Source organism: Canis aureus, chromosome 3, assembly GCF_053574225.1.
Source record: "Canis aureus isolate CA01 chromosome 3, VMU_Caureus_v.1.0, whole genome shotgun sequence".
Lineage (NCBI taxonomy): Eukaryota > Metazoa > Chordata > Mammalia > Carnivora > Canidae > Canis > Canis aureus.
The window spans coordinates 45,827,987-45,842,238 of record NC_135613.1 but is presented as its reverse complement, the minus strand read 5'-3'; the positions used below and the strand labels follow the sequence as shown (position 1 = coordinate 45,842,238).

Genomic DNA, 14,252 nt, shown 5'->3' with positions numbered 1-14,252 from the left:
TCATATTTCATCCCCCGCCCCCCCCGCCCCTTATATTTAGCGTTTGTCTGTGTGGGGTTTTTGTTAAACCAGGCCATCAGATCACATTTGGAAGGGATGATACCTACTACAATTAGAAAGTTGAATTTTTAACTTGTAAACTGAATTTCAAGGACTGACATGGCAATTGGCATTTCTTAGTAATTCACGTAAGTGTTAAGGTTAATCATACTGAATGCCACTCTTTTTTAAAATAATATAATACTAAAATCCCTTAATACACATCTCTAAATAATGGTAGCTGATATAATGTTTTAGTGAACACTTATCTTTGATGCTTTTACATAGAAATAATGCCAGAGTTCATATTCATTAAGACATTTTCAGCTTGCATTGAAATGATTGGGATCTAGTTTCTCATTTAGTTGTCTTTGGAGACCTGTGTGGAATCAGGAAAGATTTTTAAATGTGCCGTAGGTATTATATATCTAGTTATTTTACTGTATTTTAAACTGGAAGCATGACACATCATCTCCATGGTTGTAAATATATTTGGGGCTTATTTCTGGGTATGGGTTTGGAGGGGGCATATTAAGTACTCTGATTTTATTATTTTTCTAATTGTTGCTAGAGGTCATTGCACTGAAAAATTGTGCCATTAGGTAGTTGCATACAAAGTCTATAATGTATTGCTTATTTAAAACCTATCTCTAAGAGCACTAACATGTGGAAGGAACCAACAGCTGTTAAAAGGTTAAAACAGAAGTGTGAAGCTTCTGGAACCTGAATGATTGTGACTTCAAGGTAAGATTAAGTCAGGTATATTAATGTCCATCTTTCCCAACTTTGAAGTAACTGGTATGCAAATTCTAGGTTTCTCAGGTACATGTAAATTATACTTCCTAAAGAAAGTAAATTAATACTTAGCTTCCAACCCATACATCCGTAATTCTGAAATTAACCTGTGTTTAGCGAGTCTAAACAGAAGCCACATCTCCAAATTAATTGGAGAAAGCCCAGAATGATTACTAGTACACTTTACAGGGTATCTAGTAACAAGCTGTAAAATGATCTCTTACCAAATTTTCAGACCTAGTAATTATAGTGTACTAATTTATCAACCTGATTTGCAAAGTTGTCAAAGCTGTATCATTAAGATTATATTAAGTGACAGCTTTTAGGAATTTGGGTGGTTTCTTTTTGCTCAGCCTAGGTTACCTTGGAGAGGTGTTCTCTTCACCTTGAAAATCCTACTTGATTTTTAGGTTAGATAAATAGAGGTATGAGGACTGATTGAAGTGAGCCTGTTTCAGGGTGAGAGGAATTCATAAAATCAATATAAGGAAAGAAAAATTGTAACAAAGGAGGAAAAGCTTAATTTCAGAAAATGATTAGAGTATAAAAATAAAGGTATGGAGATTCTGGCCTCAGGAAGGGAACACTGGAAATGAGTGTTTAAGTTCTAGATCCCCAAACTTCAGCCTATGGCCTGCTCTTGAACAGTTGATGAGCTAAGAATACTTTTGCATTTTAAAAGGGTTAAAAACTATTACTATACAAAGATGCATGTAGCCCACAAAGCTTAAAACTAATCTGTCCCTTTACAGAAAATATTTGCTGACTCCTGATCTAAGCTATCATTCCCAGGTCAACATAAAAGTTCTTTTAAATGAAAATTTAGTTCTAGGTACAAATTAAATCCTCCTACCCTATGAGAAGTTGTGAAGTTAGAAGTATGTTAAAGCAAGTTACCTCTTCTACATTCAGAATAAGGGCATGAAATCTGGTAGCCTCAAAGATGGTCTTGTTATTTTTTAAAAGATTACATAGCTTGTAACTTAAATATATTCTGAAAACTTTAAGTATAAATTTGCTCTAAGAGTAAGCTTAATGCCACAATTAGTTTACTGTTTTATGTTTAGTACTAGTTTTTGTCAGTGCTAAAGTCTGTTCTAATTGTTTTTTTCCCATGAGGTGAGAGTTGTGAACATTTTGTATGGGTGAGAAAACAAATGTCTTTTAATTAAACTCCATAGGTTGAGCTGGGGTGTGAAATACTGGCTTCCTGACTGCATTTCTCAGCTTAGAATATTCATTTGGGCAGAATTTAGATTTTTGTGCCATTGTTTACCTCATAAATAATTAGGAGTCAATTGTTCATTTTAAATGGAGGGAAAGAAAGGATGAAAAATGACCATACAAGTTAGGAAATTACCAAATTACACTTTTGAGGTGTCAATTATGTAAGTACTTACATGTTTTAAACTAGTAACAATGTCCCTTTTCCTGCCTGCTTGGGTAGGATGTAGTAGTTCCTAGTGTGCTTATGTGTATGCTAAGCTTTGTGCTTGGAAGACACAAAAAATATCTGGTGATAACTACTATGTGATAATTCTGATTAATTAATGGATTTTTAAAACCTATTTTGGATAACCGATACCAGGTGTTGAGAGAGTTCCTCTGACCTGATCTTGATAGGGCTTTTATTTCTTAAAGTGTTACTGGTATGGAAATGTGGAGAGGAGAGTAAAGGGCTAGTCAATATTCAGGATTTTGATACTCAAATTGAATGGGGGAAAATGGGCAGTATTGATTATATTATCTCAATTGCAGTTGTAGCTGATTATTTCTCTTAAAGATTTTAGGAATTAAAGAGTTGTCTTAATTTGAAGAAATGGCACTGGTGTTTATCTACCTATCATGAAGATTTCTGTATGAGGTGGTCCACCTGAATGTGGCTTTTGACATTTGACTGCATAGAGTTTTGTAACCTTGGGCCTAAAATTTATTAGCTGATGAATAATGTCAAAATGTTTTGGGAACTTGAATTCCTTGTTTCACATGGTGGGTGTAATGTAATTTCCATAGGGAAATGTTGCTTTGTTTGGCAACCACACTGTCAAACTGCTCAGACTACCAAAGGTGGTTGTGGAAATTGATGACTAAATACATCAAAGAAGATGGTAGTTCTTGCCACCCACGCATGTACCGTACCTCCTCTTCCATTTTTTAGGCTTTGGTGATTGGTGAATTGAACTAAACACAGGTACCTTTCTGTTTAGAGAGAGATGGTTTGTCTTTTCCCTGGAAATCTTGAATTTCCAGTGAAGCTTCCACACTTTTGTTCCAGTAAAGGAAGAAGTTTTCCAAAAACTACAGATAATTTTGTTTCAGCATGATTTTATGTACATAGTTACCAAGATTTCACTTAAGTGCTAAAGTCTAAAGAGCTGAAGAGTGAATGAGAAGAATGGACCTGTTTATTGGTCACTAGGAAGGAAATAAGCATAACTAGCAGGTATATTTTATTCATAATGGTATCCCTTGAAGATTGAGTGGTATTTAGTTACTGTATTAAGAAAATCCAGTAAATTGAAGTTTTTAACAATTAGACTGACATGTCACCCTCTTCCCCCCTGCTCCCAACACATCTTGGGTAGAACTCTGGAAGTCGTGTTGACTGAAGTAGAGAAGGGCTTTGGATGCTGTGTAATGCCAAGTGAAATAATCTGAGAAGACATTCTCTTCAGGAGAAAATGGGCAAGATTTATTAAGAGAAAATTGCCAATATATTATTGATTGAAGAACTGAAGTAACAAGCACCTCCCAGTTACAGGAGGCTGTGGATGTTCCCCTTTTTTTCAGGATCATCAGTCTTGCTACTTAAGAGTTATTAGACTTTAAAAATAACTGCAGGTTTTTAGAGGAAAATTGAATTGAAGATTGCATCTGTAGCTGGAGAAATGACTTAATTATCCTTGCAAGTTATTTTGATCTATTGCAAGCAGGTCAAAGTAGGTGTTTTCTAAAAACTTTGCAGCTGCTTTGAAATCTACCCTGCCATAGACCAGGAGGGATAAACTAAAGGGAGTATATAGGAATGCAAAGGAACCTAATCATAATGAAGTTACAGTACAAGTATTAGGAGAAAAACTTTAGGAAAAGTATTTTCTGCAGGGTTGTGGAAAGATGGCAAATGATCTTTTACTCTCTGTGATGGAATAAAGTAGGATTTCTGTTTCTAAATGAGATCTTGCGACACCCTATTTTCACTTCTAGAATTTTTGTTTGGGAAGGGTTGGGAATGGGGGTTCCTAAGGTTTCTTGGTTTAGCTGGCACAAGAAATGTGCCCTAAGCATAGGCCATACTGTCTGCTATGATTGTCATTTTAGCAGGTGAATTGAGATTTTCTTTTCTAAAGAACAAGTGTCTTATGTTACTGATTTTCATCTGATTTTGAAAGGATGTTTTTGCAGGTTTTTTTTTTTTTTAAGATTTTATTTATTTATTCATGAGAGGCAGAGACATAGAGGGAGAAGCAGGCTTGCTGCAGGGATCCCAGTTTGGGACTCTGATCCCGGGACCCCAGGATCATGACCTGAGCCAAAGGCAGACTCTCAACCACTGAGCCACCCAGGTATCCCTGCAGTTTTTTGAACTAGTAAAAGTATCCTGCTATGTGATATTCAGGCCTTTTCAAAGACAGTTCAGGGCCTTTGAGAACAGTTTTTTTCTCTGAGAAACTCTTAATAGTTACTACAGTATTTCTCTTGGGTCCTATTGACCTATAGGTAGTCAAATATCGGACACTGACAAGGAAGGGTATTTTGAATCTCCCATAACATTCTTTTGCCTAGGGCAAGTCCAGGGTGTCTTAATAACTTTGGAAACTAAAAAGAGGCATGAATTGACATAAAGGGAACTCATGACAGCACATGAATAAGTTTGTAGGTCTTTGAGATGTGATTGAAATCTGGGAGAACCAACTTAATGGTTTTGCTGCTGTAAATAAATGACCACTAGCTAAATGTGGAACCAATTACCACAGAATGGAGGAAGGACATTTATGTTTCAACAGTTCACATACACAACAAAATTAAGTCAAATGCAGCCCCAAGAAAGCCTTCATGTGTGAAAAATTCAATAGGTCAGTTGGCTGGGGTAATAGCTGTTTTAATTAAAGAGAAAATCCGATGCTGTGGTTAATTTTCTATTTAAAAGGCATAATGCACTTACAGCCTTAAATACTAAATTCCTTAAAATAATGGACTTTACTGGGAGTGTTACTTCCTTTCTGTGGCCTACCTGTGCCTTCTATGAGAAGATTTAGATTAGCTGGGTAGATAAATTTGTAAATTCAGGAGTGCTCGATTTTTTTCTGATCATTTAGATTTACGAGTTTTAGGTTAGATTTCTCAAGAACCAATAATCATCTAGAACTTTAGAAGTATGGGAATGCACTTTTTGGCTACCTAGTAAAAATAGGCATCAAAGATTTTTATGGAATTAATAGGCACCTAGAGTCAGGACCTTGGTTGATATAAATTCTAAAGGTTATGCTCTGAAACAAGACTGTCCAGTATCAGGTACCAATTGAGTTAATTTGTATCTGTTTCCCCACCTCTGTAGTGGTAAAATACCTTAACCAGAGTGAGCATTGTATTACGTCCTTCAAAACTGCATGTACTAAGGACTGTGTTAGATGTATTGATTATTATCCCTCTTTTAGATCTGGGGATTTGGGAAAAATTGGCTTGTGATATAAACTATTTCCAAAATCATTAAGTTACTACCCTAAAATTTCCAAACCCCACCCTCATTGAGTGTGTCCTTTACTTTGCCTTTATTACTCTTCTGCTACACCCTCTGACAGGAGTACTAATGGTCAGTGAACGTGCCAGACATGGTGGAGGATGAAAGTGGCATGGGCTTAAAGAAAGTGCTCAGTAGGGTCTGTCTCTAGATCTACTGTTTCAAGTCTTCGGAAAGAAATTGGTAATACTTCATATTTATTGACTTTATCCAATTTTAAGAGTAATGAGTATTTATGAAAAAAATGCAAAAAAAATGTAATTTAAAAAACCTGTGGCTGGAGATAACCACTATAGCATTTGGGTGTATATTGTTCCAGGTTTTTTTTTTTTTTGGGGGGGGGGGTTGACATTGGTTTATAAAAGATGATTCTATTTAACCTTTTTTAACTATTTCCATGTCAAATTTTGTTAAACTTCTAGGAAAGATTGTATAGTATACTTGTCAGCAATTCTAAAATCCATTCCAATTTCTGCCATGTTAAAATGGTGGGGACGGGATCGTCCACCATAGAAATTGACGGCATATGACAGTTTAATTAGCAAATTTTTCTTCTCAGAACATAAAGTAATGGTGTGTCCTAAAACTGGTGGAATCTTAGATTCCATGAAATTGAGTGTTTTATTATATAGATTATGATATAATCAGGTCCTTCCTGAAGGACATTTAGGGCCTCTCTCCATTTTAATCTGTGGTGTGATCAATCGTTTATCCCACTTAATGATATTTATACTGTTCTTTGGTCTACAGTGCTAGGAGTTGGAGTTACTTATTCAAATTTTGCTGAATATTACTGCCCAACTGCCTCCAGATAGGAGCCAGCTAACATTCCTGGTGTGAGCACCAGTTTCTCTGATTAATACTGGCTTGATTTTTCTCTTGATTTTGCTAGTTTGATAAGTGAAAAACGGTATTTAACTTTCATTTCTTTGATTACAGGTAATTTTTTTTTTTCATGTTTCTTGGGCAATTGAGTTTGCTCAGTCCATTTTTCTTTAGTGTATGTGTTTTGCAAACGTTTTAATTACTGGAGATTTATTCTAATTAATCTAGGTTGTGATGTAACGATCTAACTTCTTTCCACTGACAGCCAAATTGACTGAATTGCTATCTGTTATTAGTGGAAAGAAGAGACCTTTCCTCATCTCTTATTCTAGAGAAGTGATTTATTTCAGAGTTCACTTATAAGCCTTTCATAGAGTGGATAATGTGAATGTCCAGGAGTTCTGCAGGTTAGGAAAAGAAAAATGGGTCTCTTTGGAGGGTTTAGCTGCAATATTGGAACAGATCACAACTGTATCAGATGAAGGAAGAAGCCTAGTGAGTGGAGAAAAACCAAGAATCAAACATAAAGAGATTGACTAGAATAGAATGTGCCTAGCTTGGCTTGTCTTTCACTGGCCTCAGGGCATTGGTGAATTGCAGCTGTGGGCTATTAATGGCAGCTGAGAAATTAGGACAGAATGGAAGGGAAAAGTCAGTAAAAGGGAAAGAACTAGCTAACACTAGTTCGACTTTATTGCCAAAAAGAATGGTAGAGGTCCAGGAAGTAGAATCTCTGACTTTTGGCAAGGAGGGCCCTTTCGAGGAGCAATTTAAGAGAAGGATCTCTACACAAGAATTAGTGGTGGAGATTCCCATGAATGCACTAAGAGAACTTGGACTCTATTTGTAGTAGTTAGGTCTCAGAGAATTAAGGAATTTGGTGTGTTTCAAAAGAGTAGAGATTTCTGGGTTGGCTTTGCGAATGTACAGGAGTGAGGATTAAGATCAAAGCTAATTTTCCTGAGTAATGAAAACTGGGTATATGAATATACATGAGCCCCACCTAGTCCTGGTTAAAGGAGGCAACCTGATTTGGTATTTTGACTGCATCTGCAGGATAAGGGGATTGTGAAGACTACTACCTGGCAAGGTTGGAACAGTTACCGGTCCTCTTGTTTGTGAAAAGGTTACTTTATCTGGTAGAGTGAGCAGCCAAAGGCATGGTCAAAGAGGGCTTTTTAAAAAAACCACTGCTACATGTATTATATAGCAATGTCGTTAGTGAACAGTTGTGTAGAGTGTTGGGAATGAAGAACAAACTCAGTAGCCCCGGTAAAGAGGAAGCAGGCACAACGAGACTGGCTTCTGGAATTGAAGGAACAAGGTGAAAGCAGTAGCAGATGATGGTTCTTTTTATCGATAGCCTACTATGAACCAGTGCTGGGGAAGCAAATTACCATCATTCTTGCCTTCAAGTTATTTAGTCCAGTAGAGAAAGTAAATGGTATGGACATCATAATTACGAAAGCATTGAGGGAATGAGAGCTCTGTGGTCTTAGAAGGATCCTCTAGGAGTCAAGGAATTTTCTTTTAATTTTTTTTTTTTTTTTTGTATTTTTTAGGAAAACAAATGCAATATCCTCTTGGGAAAGGAAAAGCGCCTAGGGGGTAATGAGATGGGAGCTGGGTGTTGGGTCCAAGCGGGGAGGGGATGAATGACTAAGAATGGGTACCAGGCAATCAGAAAATCAGAGATAGGTAAAGCAGGAATTGTAAAAGAAGTTGCCTCCCATTGTCAAGAGGTGATAGGTTAACCAGCTTCTGAGGGGGTGGCCTTGTTGTATGACTCATTGTAAACAACAGGGACCACATCGTGGGTATAGACAAACCAACTCTGAAACTGCTGAGATGCAAGGAACGATGTGCAAGGGTGCTCCTCAACACCTAAATAGAATAGAGATGGAAAGAAGGATCTGCTTTTCAAAGAAAGCCTGAGGAAACTATATTATATCTGGAATGGCAGGAAGCCTAGATAAACATGAATAAGCAAATATTCAGGAGTTCAATTTCTAGAGCTCTGAGGGACATCTGGTAAACCACGGCTGTCTTGGTGCCAGTGTTTGGGTTGGGGTCAAGGTCCGGGGCTTAACAGGGATTTAAGAAAAAGGTTCTTGGACTTTCATCTTGTTATTTTGGGAAGGGTACTATTAGCATTTTAAAAGACTTCCCTACCATCTTGCAGAAGGGCCTGTAGTGAAGGGATAGAGGCAGTGATGGGATAGGGGAAGGGGCCACAGCTTTAAATGAGTAAAATATGTATCATGTTCCAAGTTCATGCTGGGAAAAAGAGAAGTATCTTCTGGGCTCAACTTCAGCTGTCTGAGGACCAGCTCAGTCTTCCTGAGGAAGGAAAACAGGATGCCTTGGAGAGAAGGGGATGACACGAGTTTAAGTAACCTTGGTGGTTTGGGTCTTAGACCCCAAGACATTCTGGGGTCAATGGGGTCTTAGACCCCATTGCCTCATTCTGAAGGCAACAGCTGCTGCAGCAGAAGGAAGAGGAAACAAGGTGTCAGCCTTTGGGCCACTACTTTCCAAGACACTGGATTTCAGAGAAGGGAAGCTGTTGGCCCAGGTTCTTTACAGCGGCTTTATGTTTAACTCTCCACCATCAAGCTACTCTTGATTCACTGAAATAGGGTGAAGACAAAATAAAATAGGAAAAAGGTACATTTGTGTAGGTATTTGAAGAAGTCCTGGCTATTGTGGGAGGCCTTTTATATTGGTGTTCACCAGCGTTTTTTATGTCCTCATCTGTAAAATTGGGTTGATCTGTTTTGAAAACTCATTCTTTATATTCTGTCATTTAGATCTGTGCCCTCCAATACAGTAGCCACTAGCCAAGTGTGACTAATTACAATCAAAATCCAATTCCTCAGTCATACTACTACACACATTACAAAGTGGTCAGTAGCCAATGTGGTTCATGTCTACTGCACTGAACAGTGAAGAACTATAGAAAACATTTCTATCTTAGTTCTGTTGGGTGCTACTGACCTAGGTATATCACCTGTTATAGAGCTACTTTATGAATAGTTGTACATGAACCTGTCCCCTGGACTGTTGGTGATCGCTAGTAAGAGCCTTGGTTTCTACTTTATCCTTTCCCTTTACTGGCCAACATAGCCAAGAAAGTTGTAGGAACTCAGATTGTAGATGCACATGGTGTACAGGTGACCCTTGAACAACATAGATTTGAACTGTGTGGGTCTATTTAGGTGGATTTTCTTCAGTGAATATAATAGAGTACTAAAGGAATACTTAAGTACTATACATAAGGAATATGATTTTCTTAACATTTTCTCTAGCTTTATTGTATGAATACAGTATATAATACATATACAAAATATGTCATCAGTAAGAGTGGTCAAAAGGCCAACAGTAGTTAACTTTTTGAGGAGTCAAAAAGATATGCTGATTTAAGCCTGTGCCCCTAACCCTCACATTGTTCAATGGTTAACTATGATCCTAAGGCTCTGGAGAAGGCAAGTTGAGGTATCTGGGCTACAGCCAATTCTCAGTCCCCAAGATTCACCCCGAGCTGCCTGTCTGCCCTCTAGTTGCAAACATGCCTGATGGCAGCACCCAGAGGTGATGACTGGGGAGGTGGGACACACTGCAGGCTTCACCACTCAGAGCATGAGGGAGCTGCACCCCATCTTTAACCGATCCAGAGTCAGCTTCTTGTCACAGGAGAAGGTGAGTGGGTGAAGGGAACTTGAAGGGAAAACAGAAAGACAGATGTGCTGAGGCTCCAATTCTTCCAGAGAGTCAGTTACAGGATCCTCATGTGAAGGGAGATACTCTATGTTAGAGGGTAAGTATCCCTCATGTGTGGGAAGGTAGTCCACTGAGAGGACTGTCAAGGGGCTGGTTAGGTGTTCTGGCTTTGAGTCAGGGCCCCTGCTCCCCAGCATCTTGTACAGATCCACTAGTTGTCCTGTCTCTGCTATGAGAGCTTTTGGAGGTGGTAGGCTTGGGGCACTATATGCTGCGTCTTCCTCAGAGGTATAGTGACCTTGGACTCCTCGTCCCTTGTCTGGCCAGTTGGGGTGATGGGGATGTCTGAAGACTGGGGTCACTTGAAGGACTTCATTGATGACCAGGAGTTCAGGTTCTTCAGGATTGGACCAGTCTGTCAGGAGCCTGTCCGAGGGTAGCTGTGTCTTCTGAGAAAGGGGAAGAAGAGGCTCATACATTATGTAAGTAGCCCTTGACAACTGACTTCTCCAGGGTTCTGAAAGGCCTTGCTGCCTGCACTGCCTAGTTGGCTTGAGATGGGACACTGTGGGCCCTTGACTTTGTGACAGGTTTGAAGCAGTTAACATTGAGGAAGACAGGAGCCATGAACTCCTCAAACCCACCACCCACCCCTCAAGCCAATGAGTGACTCACTACCCAGCTCAACCTTCAACCAGACTGATGAGTCCAACTGCACTAGCTCTTTATCTAGGATAGAGGGCAGGGTGGGTGCAAAGGAAGGCTGAGCTTGCTCCTGTCTGGGGCAGGCAGCAGGGAAGACTTTCAGAGTCACACTAGAGCTGAATCTTAAAAGATACTTCCCAGGTATGGAGGTAATGGGCAAGGACTGATCTGCTCTGGAACCTGCTAGTTCTTTTGATAGGCAAACTGAGGCTAGGATAGGAAATCTGAGGTCACGTGATGAATTGTTTTTAGGGTTGTTAATGAGTATGGGCTTTGATGAAAGGTTGAGGGTAATACTCTATCAGTTCTGCTCTTAAGAACCCAGAGTAACTTTTGGAAAAATGTTCATTCTTTTTTCCTGCATGGCTAATTTTGTCTGTCTTCTGTCTTCTCTTTGTCAGCATCACATCAGTTATCAGCTCTTCAGTGTCCTCTCCTTTCCAAACTAGCTGCGGATTCCTGAGTCCAAGCCCAAGCACTTTGATAACATTTCTCTTTCTAGGCTTTATTGGGCTCTACCTACACCCTAAAAACTATCACACTGATAATTCTAAAGCAGAGTTCCAAAGCCTTTATCAATTCAGACTTACAACTGCAGTGAAGCCACTAGCCCTTAGTTTGGTAGTCAGGTTCCTGCACCTTCCTCTACCTCTCCAAGTTTCCATTCAGAAACGATTTCAGGTACACCTCAGTGTGCTTCCACTGCTAGCCTCCACCCTGCTCTGTTTGCTGCACCATTTCCTGCTTGATGCTCTTCCTCCCTCATGAAGCCACAACTGATTGTTTCCTACCCTGGACTCCTAGAGCAGCAAAGAAACCACCATCAGGTTCTTGGCACATGATGATTTATACTGTCACTTTTTTTTTTTAAACATGTTCATAAACCATCTACAAATGGGGATCATTCATGAGAGAAGTAGGATGACAAAAAATACCCTTGGGACAGGAAAAACCTGAGGACTATTCTCAACTCTGATACTCTACAGCTTGGGGAAACTCCATCAACCTCTGGCCTTTGGTTCCCTCATCTGTCAAATGCCAAGTTGTGTAAGAGTGGTTTGGTTTGGATTGGCCTCTGATGTCTGCTGCTTTCCTTGAGCACGGCAAGCATCCAACAAATGAATGGTGGTGCTGTCTCAGGACAGCCTTCTGTAAAGGACACTGACAAACTAGAGGTAAGTGTGTGCTCTTTTCTGATCATTACCCATACTGGCCCTGGCATAGTGGTCTGGTTTGGTAGATGGCCTTCAGCTCTGGAAAGCAGAGCTAATCAAGCATTGTTACCCTAGATGTGGGAAAGACTATACAGGATGCAGAAATGGTTTGTTTTTGTTTTTGTTTTCATAAGGTGAGGCATCTGCTCTGCCTTCTTGAAGGCTTTGGCAGTATCGATAGAGCCTGCTCCTCCGAGCTTGTACAAGGCAGGCCTTCTGGCTAACGAGTCCCGGGGCAAGGAGGGCCTCTGAGACCACTGTTAGTTCAGGTGCCTCAGACATGGTTTGGTTTCTATAAGTTCAAAATGGAGAATACCCCAGTGATCCCCCTTTATGATTTGGCCTTTTTCTCAAGAGCTTGAAGACCTGTTCTATTTTAGCCCATCTTAAAAGTGGTAAGGGGGAATCTAAGGCCTGAGAACTCAAAAGAATTCTGAGAATTTTGTTGGAGGTGAAAGAATATTGTGTTTCTAATGTCTACCTCAGCCTGTCACCAGGAGAGCAGTTTGGTTCTTTTAAAATAGTCTACCCACTTTGGGGTTCAAGTGACATGGGGTTCTGAGGCAGCCTCAAGGCCATCATCACAGATGCCATGTTTAAGCTAAATTTTATTTTCTAATTTACCAGTTATTTTTACAAGAGATATACATGCACACAGTTTTGCAAAAAGAATTTAAAAGTTTGAAGGGACTTTGTAATGAAAATTAAGTGGCCCTCTTACCTCCAGTCCACCACTTAAAGGCAACAAACATTATCAGTTTCATATGTAGGCTTCCAGAAATATCCTGTCCATATACTGCAGTTGTATATGTATATAAAATCGCCCTCCTCTTTATACAAATGAGAACCCATTTTAGACAACTGTTACAAACTGTTTTTTTCACCTTTAAATTATCTTAGGGATTTTTAGATGCACATAGAGATCTCTTTTTTTAGTAGTTGCACATTATTCTGTTGTATGGATGTACCCACATGTTTAACCTCCTCTGGTGGCAGGTTATATTATGCCCAATTTTTTGGCTTCTACAATGAACATACTATATAGCTTTGGACACATGTATGCCAATTTCTGTTATCTTCTCCCTGTGTTACTATCTTTAACCCGTTGTGTGTCTTTTTCAGCATTTCTTCTAGGTTTCTATGGGCCCTTCATAGGCCCTGCATGCCTCTGTATCTCCTCATGCCCAGGCAGAGGCAAACAGAGACCATGATGCCAAAGCTGCAAGTTTGGGAGCCAGGTGTCCGGGACTGACCCAGAGAGATGCTTCCCACTGTGCTATTTCAGGCTCTTAGAACATGGGACTGTGGAATCTCAGCATTGGAAGAGAGAGATCTTAAAGCTCAGCTGATTCAGCTTCTGGTACCTGAATCCCCTCTGACACCAGCAACGGCATCCTTATCGAGTGCATGCCCATAGGTCATCAGAAGATTGCAACCAAATGCATTGCACACTTAATAGACTGCAGTGTAGTATAAACATAACTTTATATGTACTGGGAAACCTAAAAATTCATTTGATTTTATTGCAATACTTGCTTTGCTGCTGTGGTTCAAAACCAAACCTGCAATAAATCTGAAGTATACCTGTATATATGTATATATAAACATGAATATATTAAATAATACAATTGTATCATGTATATGACATATGATGTAAAAAATATATAATTAAATATAAGGCTACTGTTGTTGTTATTGTTCTTGCTATTGTAACTTAACAGGGAGGCAGTCCCTCAATATTGAAAGGAGATGTCAAATGTGAGTCTTCCTGGGAAGAAAGTGAACCACCTGTGCCTTGTCCGACCCACATGCCTTACATGGCCTCTTACTTAATCCTCACAACAGTTTACACTAGAGATACTGTCAATTCCTGTTTCACAAAGGGTGAAACTGGGGCTCAGATCATCAGGGAAGTTGCCCAAGGGCCATCCACATAGTGAGTGATAGAGGTGAAGTTTATGCCCCACCTTTCGATTTCAAAGGCACTGACACCAGTGACTCAGGTGCCCACTGAGGCAGACGTGGCTGAAACCTGCTCTCTCCCTGAGCAGTGGCTGGTACCACTGGCTTGTGGCCTGAGGAAGGGTGTGGATGAGAGGATGCACAGTGTAACTGAGGAAAAGAATCTTGGAAGAGAAGCTCTAAGGTGTGAGGAAGAGTGCAGGGCTGCCAGGGAAGAACACTCATACCTCCTTCCTCCACTTTGTCCCCCTGAA

At 39.7% G+C, this 14,252-nt stretch overlaps 1 protein-coding gene and 1 long non-coding RNA gene across 7 annotated transcripts in view; one reads left to right on the top strand and one right to left on the bottom strand.

Moving 5' to 3' along the window:
- Positions 1-8,845: 8,845 nt before the first annotated feature.
- LOC144310767 (uncharacterized) lies at positions 8,846-13,714 on the top strand. 2 transcript variants are annotated; one of them, XR_013376443.1, is made up of 3 exons: positions 8,846-9,064; positions 10,445-11,997; positions 13,159-13,714. It is a non-coding gene; the product is annotated as an uncharacterized LOC144310767 (long non-coding RNA). The 2 variants fall into 2 exon arrangements; XR_013376442.1 differs by having other exon boundaries at positions 8,846-11,997.
- Positions 9,680-14,252, bottom strand: part of IL12RB2 (interleukin 12 receptor subunit beta 2) — a 72,092-nt gene continuing 67,519 nt past the window's right edge. For 4 of the 5 annotated variants that reach the window (XM_077892244.1, XM_077892245.1, XM_077892243.1 and 1 more), the window contains exon 16: positions 9,680-10,566. In XM_077892244.1, the coding sequence (XP_077748370.1) occupies positions 10,030-10,566 (537 nt within the window). In that variant the 3' untranslated portion in view covers positions 9,680-10,029. The remainder of the gene's footprint in view (positions 10,567-14,252) is intronic. The other variant, XM_077892247.1, reaches the window with a different exon arrangement.